This window comes from Pyrus communis, chromosome 1 (genome assembly GCF_041283825.1).
Source record: "Pyrus communis isolate YQ-2024b chromosome 1, ASM4128382v1, whole genome shotgun sequence".
Lineage (NCBI taxonomy): Eukaryota > Viridiplantae > Streptophyta > Magnoliopsida > Rosales > Rosaceae > Pyrus > Pyrus communis.
In genome coordinates, this window is record NC_142565.1 from 6,664,865 (window position 1) to 6,678,488 (window position 13,624).

The 13,624-nt window shown below is 38.5% G+C and overlaps 3 protein-coding genes across 3 annotated transcripts; 1 reads left to right on the top strand and 2 right to left on the bottom strand.

The window, feature by feature from the left end:
* Positions 1 to 5,528: 5,528 nt before the first annotated feature.
* On the bottom strand, positions 5,529 to 6,976 carry LOC137710142 (uncharacterized). Its single transcript, XM_068449092.2, has 2 exons — positions 5,878 to 6,976; positions 5,529 to 5,566 (listed from the first exon to the last, which is right to left on the bottom strand). The coding sequence occupies exons 1-2, from the start codon at positions 6,974 to 6,976 to the stop codon at positions 5,529 to 5,531; spliced, it is 1,137 nt and encodes a 378-aa protein (XP_068305193.2).
* A 2,720-nt stretch (positions 6,977 to 9,696) lies between these two features.
* Positions 9,697 to 11,542, top strand: LOC137719417 (F-box protein At2g39490). The gene is made up of 3 exons (XM_068458458.2): positions 9,697 to 10,590; positions 10,807 to 10,969; positions 11,148 to 11,542. The coding sequence occupies exons 1-2, from the start codon at positions 9,769 to 9,771 to the stop codon at positions 10,966 to 10,968; spliced, it is 984 nt and encodes a 327-aa protein (XP_068314559.2). The 5' UTR covers positions 9,697 to 9,768; the 3' UTR covers position 10,969; positions 11,148 to 11,542.
* Positions 11,543 to 11,704: 162 nt separating this feature from the next.
* On the bottom strand, positions 11,705 to 13,277 carry LOC137721433 (aquaporin TIP1-2). The gene is made up of 3 exons (XM_068460528.2): positions 13,057 to 13,277; positions 12,533 to 12,783; positions 11,705 to 12,315 (listed from the first exon to the last, which is right to left on the bottom strand). Exons 1-3 carry the CDS (start codon positions 13,187 to 13,189, stop codon positions 11,941 to 11,943), a joined length of 759 nt encoding a protein of 252 aa, XP_068316629.2. The 5' UTR covers positions 13,190 to 13,277; the 3' UTR covers positions 11,705 to 11,940.
* Positions 13,278 to 13,624: the final 347 nt, after the last annotated feature.

Genomic DNA, 13,624 nt, shown 5'->3' on the forward strand with positions numbered 1-13,624 from the left:
TTTGTAGTGAAAACGGAGATAAACGTAGTCGATACACGACGTCGTATTGGAGATTTGGGCTTCGGCTTCAGATTTTGGGCCGGACGATATGAGGCTCACATTGCGTTTGGGCTTAGGAAATTTTTTTTTGTTTTTTATTTTTATGAGAAAATAAAAGTTTCAAGAAGCTCTTTGGCGGCCTAAACTAAAATAGTCCCGCAATATTTAAAAAGAAGCGATAAAATATTTGATTTTAAAAGAGTTTTTAATGCTAAAAAAAAAAGAGTTTTTAATGTTAAAGGAATTCAATGTGAAAAACATGCAGTATTTCAACATAATCGCTAGAGACATTGGTATGAAGAACAAATATGATACTGAATATGAATAAAAACTTTTCTCGACCAATCCTCATTCACCTTTGTAACCAACCAAATACATAGTTGTAATGATCGGGGGAGAATCATGCACAGATTAACGCTTTGAAAAATCTCCCAATCATTCGTCAAAACTACATTACTTAAGTCGTCGATACAAATTGATTGATGGATCCATACTGAAAGCAAACAAGAAACACATAGAAAACTAATATTTAGATTTTGCAATTTATGACTTGGAAAGCTGAAGCAGATTTGCAGGGCAGTGCATTTATGAAGCGTTGGGATAAAATGAAAGGAATTTTAATAAAAAAATTTCGATACTGTTTATTTTAACGAAAATCATATTTTTACATTAAAAAGTCAATTCTGGTACTATTTATTTTACCCTTTATTTTGTCCTTATTGTTAAAACTCAAAGTTTTCAAACCATTTTCATAATTTTTTTTTTTTAATGAATGGCTAAAAGCAATCAGCAACAATTAATAAAAGTCAGGGCGTTCTTGGCTGATCATATTACTTTATTAATGGAATTTTCACTTTCCTGTAACTTTAATTTCGTTGTCTTTTCAAAATTTTAATGTAACTTACAAGTGCTTATAAATTCCACTTCTTGCTGGGGGATGGGGCACATTTGAACGTTTTGATTAATGAAGATTCAAAGTTTTTTTCTCTATTATTTTAGTACATTTTTCTTATGGGATTGTTCAACTTTTGTTTTCTAGTTCTCCGTGATGGTAGGATGATACTAAAAACAGCTCTTTTAGAATTTTCAGGTCTCTTTTCGCGCTAGAAGATGGTAAACTCTATATTTCATTTCTCATTTCTCTTTAATTTATGTCTTTTTCACTATCGCCGAGCATCAAAAACATTAAAAAAAAAAAAAAAAAACAAAACTTCTAAACACTCACAACCATATAAAATGACATTTATCTACAACACTCATCATCTAGCATCAGAGAAATATCTGTCACCCTCGTTAACTGACTCCACCACTACGTTGTCAAAACTGCTATATTTTCAGTGATGCATGGTGGGCAAAGTTGATCCAACAAGATTATGAAATTTGAGATAAAATAGAAACTATAGGGAGAAAGAAACTCACTAAGTAAAGTAAGATGAGATTCTTCATGAATCAGCCGCTATTCGACAGAGATCATGTCCTGTGAACCCTCGTCACTTTTTTTTTTTTTTTTTTTTTTTTTTAACAAATAATATTATCTACATTAAAGGAAAAATCTTGGCTGAACTTAGTGTTATAATAGGTTAGCAATAATGTAATTTAAATTTATCTTTGACGAGAATCGAACCTAATATCTCTTATTTACAAATGAAGAAAAATATCATCAGACCATAGTACTAGTGAACCCTCGTCAATCTTGAATGTGAAGAGGTGAAGAGCGATTTGTGATAAAAAGTTTGTAGGATGATTAATGAAAAATATTAACATAATGTAAAAGTTGAAAGACCGTTTCTAATGTATTTCTTATTTTAATTTTTTTTTATTTCTAGTAAGTGGTGGATTACTCTTAGAGTATTATTTTTTAATTCATTGCATCTTGGGTTCAAACTCTTCTCTCTCACCACTTAGTATTACGGTCTAATGATATTCCATTTTACTTGTAAGTGATATGTCTTAGGTTCTATTTCTTAACACGCTAAAGAGATCAAGAACAACTCACAGATTATAAGAAGAAGAAGAAGAAAGGTTTAGAGAAGAAGCTACGAATCTCAAAGAACTTCTGCAATTATATTTCTGTATTCTCTCTCAATACATGGAAGAAAAGCACACTTTAAACTCTTCTAATACATTGACTTTAAGGATTATTTGAATAGTTATTTACACTCCTATCTAATATCATGTGCACAGCACATGTTATTTACATTCACATCCAATACTATTCTCACCAAAGCTTGGGTTCAAACTCTTCCCTCTTACCACTTAGTACTACGGTCTAATGATATTCCTCTTTACTTGTAAGTGAGATGTCTTAGGTTCTATTCTCGCTAAAAATAAATACCACTAGACTGTAGTATTAAATGACTTATTTCTATTCTGATTTAGTTATTAATGAACAACTTGTATGAACTTAGTTTCATTCTTATTTTGTCTAAAGAAACATGATATTGCATAATGTTTTCATTATATTACCGTAAGCTAGGGTTACAATATATATAGGAAAGATACAACCCTAATCCTAAACTAATGCCTAAAAGCAAGGAAGTCAAACCTTATCAGGTAAGTAAAGGATAACAACAGATTTACAAGATTTACTATACTAATCCGAGATATCTTCTTTAACACTCCCCCTCAAGTTGGAGTGTATGTTAATAACACCCAACTTGCTGAGCAATGTTTCAAACTGTGTAGAATTCAACGGTTTTGTGAAGATGTCTGCTGGTTGATCAGTTGTTCGTATGTATGCTGTACGAATCATTCCTTCTTGAATCTTCTCTCTCACCAAATGACAATCAATCTCTATGTGCTTTGTCCTTTCATGAAATACCGGGTTTGAAGCAATGTATATGGCTGCTTGATTATCACAGAATAACATGGCTGGTTGTGAATGACTCACTTTTAAATCTCTCAAAATGTTCTTTAACCACGTGATCTCACAACATGTGGCTGCCATGGAACGGTACTCGGCTTCAGCACTGGAACGAGAGACAGTGGTTTGTTTCTTTGTTTTCCAGGATATCGGTGCCTGACCCAGTTGAATGTAATAACCTGTTATTGATCTTCTTGTGTCCTTGCACCTGGCCCAATCAGCGTCACAGAATGCACTTAATTGCAAGGATCCCTTGGATGGCAGCAATATACCTTGTCCCGGTGAACTCTTGATGTATCTGAGAACTTTGTGTGCTGCCTCAAGATGTGGTTGTCTAGGCTTGTCCATAAACTGGCTTAACATGTGCACAGCATAAGCCAAGTCCGGCCTGGTTATGGTCAGATAGATCAACCTACCCACAAGTCTTCTATATGATGAAGCATCAATAAGAAGTTCTCCTTCCATCTGTGTAAGAGAAACATTTGATTCTACAGGAAACCGTGAAGGTTTAGCACCCAAAAATCCCGCATCATCTAAGATATCCAATGCATATTTGCGTTGACATAAGGTGATGCCATTTGTAGATCGTGCAACCTCTAACCCCAAGAAATACTTAAGTTGTCCCAAATCCTTTAATTTGAATTGTTGTGAGAGGGACTGCTTCGTGGCTTCAATTTCTTTAAGATTATTTCCTGCTAAAATTACATCATCAACGTATACCAATAAAGCAATGAAGTTACCGTGCTGACTGCGGACGAACAATGAATAATCAGAACACGATTGATGAAATCCAGCAGCCTTGAGAGCAGTGGAAAGTTTAATGAACCATTGTCTTGAGGCTTGTTTTAAACCATATAAGGATTTATGTAGCTTGCAGACACGAGTCTCCCCCTTTTGTCCGAAGCCAGGAGGTAAATGCATGTATACTTCCTCATCCAGATCGCCATTCAAGAAGGCGTTGTTAACATCGAGTTGATGTAAATGCCATTGACGCACAGCAGCAACACTAAGGAGTACACGGGCAGTGGTTAACTTGGCGACTGGAGCAAAGGTTTCACGATAGTCAACCCCTTTGATTTGGCTATAGCCCTTGGCAACCAACCGAGCTTTGTAACGCTCAATTGTTCCATCAGGTTTAAGCTTAACCTTGTACACCCATTTGCAGCCAATCGGCTTTTTGTGAGGAGGAAGTGGAACAAGGGACCAAGTATGGTTGGCCTGAAGGGCAGCAAGTTCGTGGTGCATGGCATCACGCCATTGTGGATGTTGGACAGCCTGCAGAAAAGTGGTGGGTTCTCGGATGGTGGTGACATTAGTAACAAAATGCTTATGCATAGGAGAGAGGCGATGGTAAGATAGGTAATGAGACAGAGGGTGAGCAGTACCTGATACCTGAACCATATTCGAGGAAGGGGCAAGTCAGGATGGGAGAGAGGTCTCAACATGGAAATCCTGCAAGAAAGAGGATGGTTTGGTAGGACGTGTGCCACGCCGGGGTGGCGGTGGTGCAGCAGAAGGGGAAAGCGGAGGGGATAGTGATGGAGAAAGTAATGAAGGGGAAGTAGGCTCAACAGGAAGAGCGATGTCAGGAGAGGATTCGATGAGAGGGTCTATGGGTATTATAGGAACTGGATCAAATGATGGCGAGTAGGGTTCTATGGGAAGTGGAGGAGGAGTGGTAGTGGAAGCAGCGAAAAGATGGGATAATGTGTAGGGAAAATGGTCTTCGAAAAAGAGGACATCCCGTGACACAAAAACCTTGTTAAGTGTAAGATCAAACAAGCGGTAACCCTTCTGACCATAAGGGTACCCAACAAAAATACACCGTCGTGCACGAGGATCAAATTTAGAGGGTTTTTGTGCATGGGTGGATGCAAAACATAAGCATCCAAAGACACGTAAATGCATGTAATGTGGTGCCTTGTGAAACAACTTGTGGTATGGTGTTTGCCCTTGGAGAAGTGGTGTGGGTGTACGATTTATAAGATAGGTCGAAGTGAGAATAGCATCCCCCCAAAAATGTTTAGGAAGGTTGGCTTGAAAAAGGAGGGCTCGAGCAACATTTAACAGGTGTCGATGTTTGCGTTCAGCAACACCATTTTGTTGTGGTGTGTTGACACAACTGGTTTGGTGCAGGATCCCTTTGAGTTGGTAAAAGGTGACAAGTTTGAACTCGGGACCGTTATCACTTCTAATCACCTTAACTGTTGTATTGAATTGATTCTCAACCATGTGTATAAATTGAACAAGAATATCTTGTGTGTCAGATTTTTGTTTCATCAAATAAACCCAGGTGCACCGTGTGTAATCATCAACAATGGTAAGAAAATATTTGGCACCGGAGAGGGAAGGAACTTGATAACCCCCCCAAATGTCAATATGTATTAATTCAAAACATGAACGAGTAGAGATAGAACTCAAGGGAAAAGACAATCTGGTGTGTTTAGCCAATGGGCAAATTAAACATGTATTGGAATCACACGACTTATTGTGCACAAAGGGAAGTAACGATGACACTTTAGGTGATGGGTGCCCAAGGCGTTGGTGCCAAAAAGGAGAGTTCATGGTGGTGGTGGTGTTGCAGGATCCCTTCCTTGGTGGGTCGAGATGGTAGAGTCCCTCCCGTTCAATTCCCGTCCCAATCATCTTCCCCGAACGTAGGTCCTGTATGACACAAGATTGTTTGAGAAAAATGGTGATGTAAAGGGAATCGTAAGCTAACTTGCTAATAGATATGAGATTTATTCTAAACAATGGTACACATAAAACATTGTCAAGGATAAAGTTGGGAGAGAAAACCACTTGGCCGACATGGGTTACAGTAGCAAGGGAACCATTTGGTAATTCAACACTATGATTTGTAACACGTTTTGAGGATGTGAGAAACTCAGGACTGCATACGATGTGGTCGGTGGCACCATTGTCCAAAATCCAAATAACTTGCTTTCCATTACGCATGAAAGAAAATGCTTTACCTGAGAGTTCTTCATGATTCGAAGAGTTACCCACTTGATTAGCAAAGGAGGATTTGCTTTTGTTCAGAAGCTGAAGAATCTGCTTGCAGTCATCTGGAGAGAAAGGAAAATTGGGCAATGCGTCCTTCTTGTCACGAGCCGTGACTTGGTTGCCCTTGAAAGGCCGATTTTGTTCAGTCTCAGCCGCTGCTTTTCTTTTGCGGCAAGAGTCAAGAGTGTGTCCTTTCCAACCACAAAATGTGCACTTGAGATGTGCACGACAATTCTTGGTGCTATGATTGTTCCTGTTGCATTTGGCGCATCGCTGACTACCATCTTCTGTCTCGGGTTCTCGACCAGCGCCCCTCACTGCAAACACAGCAGCTTCAGGCTGCACGGTGCTGCCCTTTCCGTTTGATACTTCAACTTGCTTCTCATGTCGAAGAACAAGTGCATAGGCTTTGTTAACAGTTGGCAATGGATCCAGCAAGAGGGTGTTGCTACGAACCGTAGCATATGAGTCACGCAGGCCCATAAGGAATTTCATTGTTTTCTGAGTCTCAACATATGATGTTATCTCGTTCCTTGCTTCACAATGGCATGTCGGGATTGAACATAAGGTATCACGTTCATCCCAAAGACTCTTGAGTTTTGTGAAGTAAGAACTCACCGTCATGTTGCTTTGCACACAATTATGGATTTTGTTTTCTATGTGAAACAGTTGAACGATGTTCACATGAGAAAACCTTTCTTGCAGGTCAAGCCACATCTGCCGCGCGTCCTTGCAGTGTATGACACTGCCTGAGATTTCTTTTGACATGGAGCCGAGTAACCATGTTTTCACCAGATTATTGCACCGGTTCCATTGCTGTAATTCTTCAACCTGCGCATCAGTTGGCTTAGTGATTGTTCCATCAACCAGCCCTAACTTGTTTTTAACCATCAAGGCCATGGTCATGGATTGCGCCCATGTGCCATAGTTGTCTTCCATGAGTGGCTGCGGTACAAGAATGGCGCCAGGCTGATCCGAGTGATGAAGATAAAGTGGATGGTTAGGGTGTTCCCACTTCTGATACAAAGTCATGCATGAGGAGGTTGACTGTTCTGGTTTATCATCCATGGCTATGGTTGCTAGGGTTTAAATATCTGTCGAGGTTTTTCTTAGATCGATTGCTCTTGATACCATCTAAAGAAACGTGATATTGCAGAATGTTTTCATTATATTACCGTAAGCTAGGGTTACAATATATATAGGAAAGATACAACCCTAATCCTAAACTAATGCCTAAAAGCAAGGGAGTCAAACCTTATCAGGTAAGTAAAGGATAACAACAGATTTACAAGATTTACTATACTAATCTGAGATATCTTCTTTAACATTTTGATTCATGAACATTTGGGTAAATAGCTTCGATAGGAATTCAATTCTGACTCCCCCTCAATTATATTCCTTTTCAAACCAATTCCCTTGATTACGATTAAACGATCCAGAATATTGTACAATTATTATCACTGCTCTTAGGGCTGGTTTGATATTGCTGTGCTTTGAAAAAAAATGATTCTGCTGTGTTGTGAGAATAAGCGGCTGTGAAATAAAGCAGCAAAGTGTTTGGTAAACTTTTTTGTAAAAGTGCTTTTTAAAAAAAAAAAAAAAACAGTATTGTAGTGTTTGATAAACTTTTATATAAAACAGATGTGAAAAAAAGCCGATTTTTCAAAGCTGGATTTTGCAGCTTCTTGTTTTTTGCTTTTTTTCACCCAAAACTGTGAAAAAAAAGTTGAAGCTGAATGTTTACCAAATACAAAAACAGCTCCCAGCTTTTTTTTATACCAGTATTTTTCAAAATCACCTCAGTACCAAACCAGGTCTTATTTGCATCTTTGACAAATGTGGAAAGTTTTTATGACTTCAGTACTATGTTCTTTTGGTTTTGGTTATTGTTTATTAAGATCAACATCACACGGCAGCCAACGCAGCATTTTCAAGCAAGGCTGCAGCCTAAGCCATCTTCTTTTTTTATTCACCCAATTTAGTACAAATTTTGGTCATAGGTTTCGTGGGGGTTTATATATATATATAACTCTTTTTTTGGTTATTCAACTGTCAAACATTATTGTAAAGAATAGTCGTTAATATCTCACTCTTATTATTCGCATTCAAACTAAGGCTCTCTAGACGTTTTTCGAATCTCTCTTTCAAGCAGTTGTAATTTCAATTTTGGCAATCGAAGTCATATAGTTTGCTTCAAGTTTTGATTCAGGGCTTCCGGAATATTATTGAGGATGCTTATGTATTTTCCGGTTGTAACCGGGTCATGTTTTATATCTTCTCCGAATTTTAGTTTCTCAATAGTAATAAAGTCTCCTTTGTACTGCCGAAATTCCAAAAAGAAACAGATTTCAATGTAGGGGGATCACTAACTAATTAATTTAACATTTCTTGGGGCATGTTGACACATCCCGACCCGAAATGTCCACTAGTGTCAGTTTGGGACATGTCAATTGAGATCTTAAACAAATTAATTACCAAAAAAAAAAAACTGTCCTCAATTCAAATCTTAAACAAACTACCTAAAAAACCTCTCTTAAGTGAGAGATCATGGACAGAACAAATGGAACTATATATGCTAAATTAGATGTTAGATTAGGGAGGATGGGGTTCGAATCCAGCTCAAGAACGACACTCCTCTTCATCACTGGTAGAGGGACACTTGCAAATGGAACTATATATACAATTTGACCTAAAAAAATAGTTAATTAATACTGAGCATGCAAACGGTTACGTGTACACATAGCTATCTTATTTTGATGGCATGCTTGCGGGCGTAGGTTTCTTTGCTCAATTGGGTATTACTAAACCCTCAAACAAATAGATGAACTCCTTCAAAACCTCAATCAAACTGTCAGTTGCGCCGGCAATATTGTCTATATCACTAAAGAATCTGCAAATCTTATACTCCAATTGGGTGTGAAATTCAAAATCTGGATTTTTAGTTCATCATTTCACATCAATTTGAGAAACGGAAGCTAAGACAAGTGAAGGGAGTAACACTCAAACGAAACCGAAGATGTCTAGAGACAAAAGTCATACGATGGAAAGAGGTGGACCCAAAATAAAAAGAACATAAGCATGATCATACTTGTCAAGAAAATCCAGCAGAGAAGGAAGAGATCGAACATTTGTCACGACAGAAAATAAATAGGTCATCAGTGTATAATACATGAGTGGGAGGGCAACAATCCCACAAACTGAGATAGAAGTAATCTGTCTAGTAGAATAAAGCAAATTTAAACCTATGATGGGAGCTTCCTCTGCAAGACAGAAAAGAAGTGGAGAGAAAGACGGTCTCCCTAACGTACACCCTGTGAGCAAGAGAAAAACTCATGTGGCGTACTAATACCATTCACCAAAATTGAAAGCCAAACGAGAAAATTCAAAACGAGAAAGCACATGAAGATGAGAATCCCAATATAAATATCAAACGAGAAAATTCAAAACGGGAAATCACATGAAGAGAAAAACCCATGTACCCACATTACCACCAAAAGACTTTTTGTCAATAAAATTGACCCTTCTGAAATAATTTCAACTTTTTGTGCATAAAATTCCATTCTAAACCAATATAAATAAAATCAGATTTATATATTTTTAAATTCTTCCTTCCCAATGAATCAAATCTTAGTATGATTTTATCGGATAAATAAGTCTAGTCAAAACCATTGAACTGGTCTAATTTGAAGGCACATTAATTTCCCATCGACCAATTGGACAGAATATGGTGAAGCCTCCAGAAAAGAACCTATACTTCAAGGCATCAATATATAAGGCGATCTTTTTGTCATATTTTTTTGTACATTGTTTTAGTACATCATATTTAGTATTGTAGTAAACTTAGTTCAACAGCTGGAGATATGGTGAAGGCAATAGCAGATGATTTGTTTGGAAAATTACCAAATGAAATCATTTGCAAAATTATTTCTTTTCTCCCTTCAGAATCTGCATTAGAAACCAGTTTAATTTCAAGTATGTGGAGAGGCCTTTGGAATACAACTTTAGTTCAGCGGGTCACTACAAATGCTGCTGCTGCTGATGCAGTTTCTGAGTTTCTATCTCACTTTGACCAACATGATCCCTTAGGGCATCCCAGGAAGCTGCAACTGCACTTTGGGAAACGCAGTGATCTCCTATTGGCTACAGTTGCAGCCAACAATAAACTCCACCTGGAGTTTTCCACAGAGAATCAGGAAATTCCAAGGCATTTTGGTTGGAACTTGAAGCTGAATCACCAAAGGGTCCAAACCCTAATTTCCCACCAGCCTTCTCCCTCTAATTTCTTTGTCAAAATTCTTTACCTAAAGTCAGTCAGCTCTTTTGGCAATGAAGCAATTTCTTCTATGATTCCTAGTTTCGAATTTCTCGAAAACTTGAAGATCATTGAATGTGAAGGGTTACAATCTTTGCATATCGAGTCCAGTCCAAGGCTACTCAGCCTGACCATCTTTGACTGCCAGGATCTGAAGTCTCTCCACCTCAAAACTACAAAACTTCGATCTTTTCGATACCGTGGTTTTCTCCCTCAGATTTGGACGGAACATCATTTTAACTTAGCAGACGCCATGCTCGATTTCAGGCAAGGCCCCATCTACAGCGGATTCAAAAGTACCGACTTTGATCCTATGTTGTTAACCATTAAAAATGCTCAAGTTCTCACACTAAGCAAATGGACTTTTCAGGTGTGTTTTAGTAGTATTTGCATTTCTTTAGTCTTAGATTCAAACGTTCAAGCTAGTACAAACACACAATAATTATAAATTATTAGTCCGAGCAGACTGCATCATATGTAATCGATAATGTGTTTGTAACATTATTATAAAAAAAAAAGTACCGAAATGTTCTTTTTATCAATAGTGATGCACGTCTATGTTTAAAGTTTGAAAATGTTTTTGCAGACATTGATCTGGCCATCCCTTTTGTCACTACAAGCAAACTTCATATTCTACAAGCTGAAAGAGCTACGGTGGATTGATAATCGGGAAGAAAGATGCAACAGCGATGCTCTGATGTCCTTTATTAAATTATGTCCAGCTTTGGAGCAACTCTCTCTAACTTGAGGTTTCTTTCACTCAAAACTCTTTCTTTTGCCCTCTTTAATATTTTTGTATGTGGTCAAATAAAAAAATATGTATTAATTATCAATGCCTTTTTGTTTGTTTCCTTTGAAGATAAAATCCAACTGAAATATATAGATTTTGTTTCCTTGTTTTATACCGTGTTTGACTATGTAATGCAGGATGATCCTAAAGGCGACTGCATGTCAAGGACAGCTCGATCCTAGAAGAAAGTCAGAGGCCAAACAAAACTGGCTAATCTGAAAGTGATTAAGTTGGCGGGATTTACTAATCAAGAGGATGAAATCACTTTGGCAGAGCATAAATTATAGAGTTGCAGCCAATTACCATAATCATTAGCAGCATCAAGAGTGAGAAATGAGTATACAACATGCTAACATGGGTCTACGTACACACCAAATTCTCAAGTTTGAATTTTTTGCTCCCTAGTAAAAGGTTATGTGATCGATCGACTCTATGTATACATGATGAAATTGCCTTGCTCAAACGATTTGAAAGCGTGTGCATATAACAGATCTGGGTTAGATCAGTTTGTCAATACAAATCCGTCGACTAAGACAATGTGTGCATCTTTTTACGTTAAGTTTGAATTCCTTTCTTTGTCTAGTAGGATAATTAATGGTATTGTCTAGCAAAACAAGAAGTGTGTTCATACAAATATTTGAAATTTGAAGCCCTCTGCATATGAAAGTTTAGCAAATGAACATGAACAACAAGATCACGAAGCAAACAAGGCAATTCCACTAAAACGATCTGACATCATAAACCAACAAGCTCTACTCCCTCTTACAACATAGAATTAAAAATAACAATCCCTACAACAAAAAGTACATGAAATTCAATTTAAACACCCCCACCCACCACAAAAAAGACATGAAATTCGATTTATGCCCCAAGAGACCTTCAGGTGAACAATTGCATCCCATCAAATCTTAATCAAGGATGGACTAATTTCTAAAAGTCATTGTTGGGAAGGGGTTCATGGGTCCTATTACCAATGAAGATGTTGTCATAGACAAGAGCCGCAATGGCAGCACCAATTAGTGGGCCGGCCCAATACACCCAGTGGTGGGTCCATGACCAACTGACCACAGCAGGCCCAAATGACACAGCTGGGTTCATAGATGCACCATCAAACGCACCACCAGCCAAGATGTTTGCACCAACAATTAAACCAATTGCAATTGGTGCTACAATCCCTACGTTCCCCTTCTTTGGATCCACTGCTGTGGCATACACTGTGTAGACCAAGCCGAAGGTCATCACAATCTCAAACACTAGAGCATTCCATACCGATACGCCAGACGATAGTGAGAATCCTGCTGTTTCCTGCGGGTAGCCGGGTAATTCGTTAACAAAGACATCAAGTTGGGTATGTGTATAATCAAAAGGAATGCGACAGTAGCTCACTAGCAATCATTAATGTACGTAAATCTCAGATTACACAACCAACTAAGAGTTATCTATGCGTGCGTGGACGACTGTTGTTAGCACATCCAGTAAGATCAACAATTAAGTATAAGCCAACAAGCTCTTTAACACTTACCCATCCCCCGGTGGCAAACTTGAGCAGCAAGCAAGCGACAACTGATCCCAACAACTGTGCAATCCAATACAAAATGCCCCTCAAGAGTGTTATGTTTCCACCAATGAATGCACCAAATGTGACAGCAGGGTTTACATGACCACCAGAAATATTTGCACCCACTGAGACCGCCACAAAAAGTGCAAATGCATGGGCTAATGATGCAGCTACGAGCCCCGAAGGTGTGGTTGACGCATTGTCAGTAAGCTTGTCTGCCAAAATCGATTAAACTCATTAGGTCACTGAATTAGACAACCACACGTGGAATCGTAAATGAACAATGTATATCAAGTTGACGACTCTCTATCACATATTACATGCAAAAAAGAAGAAGAGACGCTAGTAAATTTCGATGACGATTGAATCTTCAAAAGCATGCGTTATTAAGGAATAAACCAGCAATGTATATCAAACATGGCCGAGCCTGGAACAATTAAACGAGCAATTTCATTGAAAATACGGAACTTGTTGGATTGGAGTCTTACTGAAAGCCATGCCAGAGCCTTCCCCAGCAAAGACAAAAATAAGCATGGAAAAAAACTCAGCCAACGCAGCCCTAATTGCATCAGGATGGCTTGCCTCTCCCGGCGTTCCAACTGCAATTCTGTTGATTGGCATTTTCGTAAATTTCTAGCTTTCTGTTCTCTTTTCTTTCTAAATTGCTCAAAAGCTTCGAAATCCTCAGTGTTCTGCTTAATTACTTGCATGGGATTTCCCTATAAATACCTAAAATAAAGGCAGTGGAACCGGTATATCCGGTTAGCGGTAATGAGGTTAGTAAATATGTAGGACCAGTGCGCTACGATCATGGAACAGGCTTTTTTCTCGATGCCAGATGTCGGTGGCTTTACAGATCACGAGTGCGATGTGTCATTCGTCCTGGTACGGCGGCACGTTTGTGGTGGAGATGAAATTTGATCAACGGCCGAATCGGCAAAAAGAGGAACGAGAAGATTTCGGATCGCCGTCCATGGGACGTGGCGGGCCCCGCTTAATGGTTGTGTAGTGTATTAGTGACGCGAGAGCTGAATGGCCGGCGAGTTTTTGGAGTGG

Coding starts and splice junctions, on each gene's coding strand:
- LOC137721433 (XM_068460528.2), bottom strand. CDS start 13,189: ATGCCAATCAACAGAATTGCAGTTGGAACGCCGGGAGAGGCAAGCCAT. Junction 12,784..13,056: donor AGGCTCTGGCATGGCTTTCA/GTAAGACTCCAA, acceptor CGATTTTGGCAG/ACAAGCTTACTGACAATGCG. Junction 12,316..12,532: donor AGTTTGCCACCGGGGGATGG/GTAAGTGTTAAA, acceptor GGCTACCCGCAG/GAAACAGCAGGATTCTCACT.
- LOC137719417 (XM_068458458.2), top strand. CDS start 9,769: ATGGTGAAGGCAATAGCAGATGATTTGTTTGGAAAATTACCAAATGAA. Junction 10,591..10,806: donor TAAGCAAATGGACTTTTCAG/GTGTGTTTTAGT, acceptor ATGTTTTTGCAG/ACATTGATCTGGCCATCCCT.
- LOC137710142 (XM_068449092.2), bottom strand. CDS start 6,976: ATGGATGATAAACCAGAACAGTCAACCTCCTCATGCATGACTTTGTAT. Junction 5,567..5,877: donor GAATCATGAAGAACTCTCAG/GTAAAGCATTTT, acceptor TGTGTCATACAG/GACCTACGTTCGGGGAAGAT.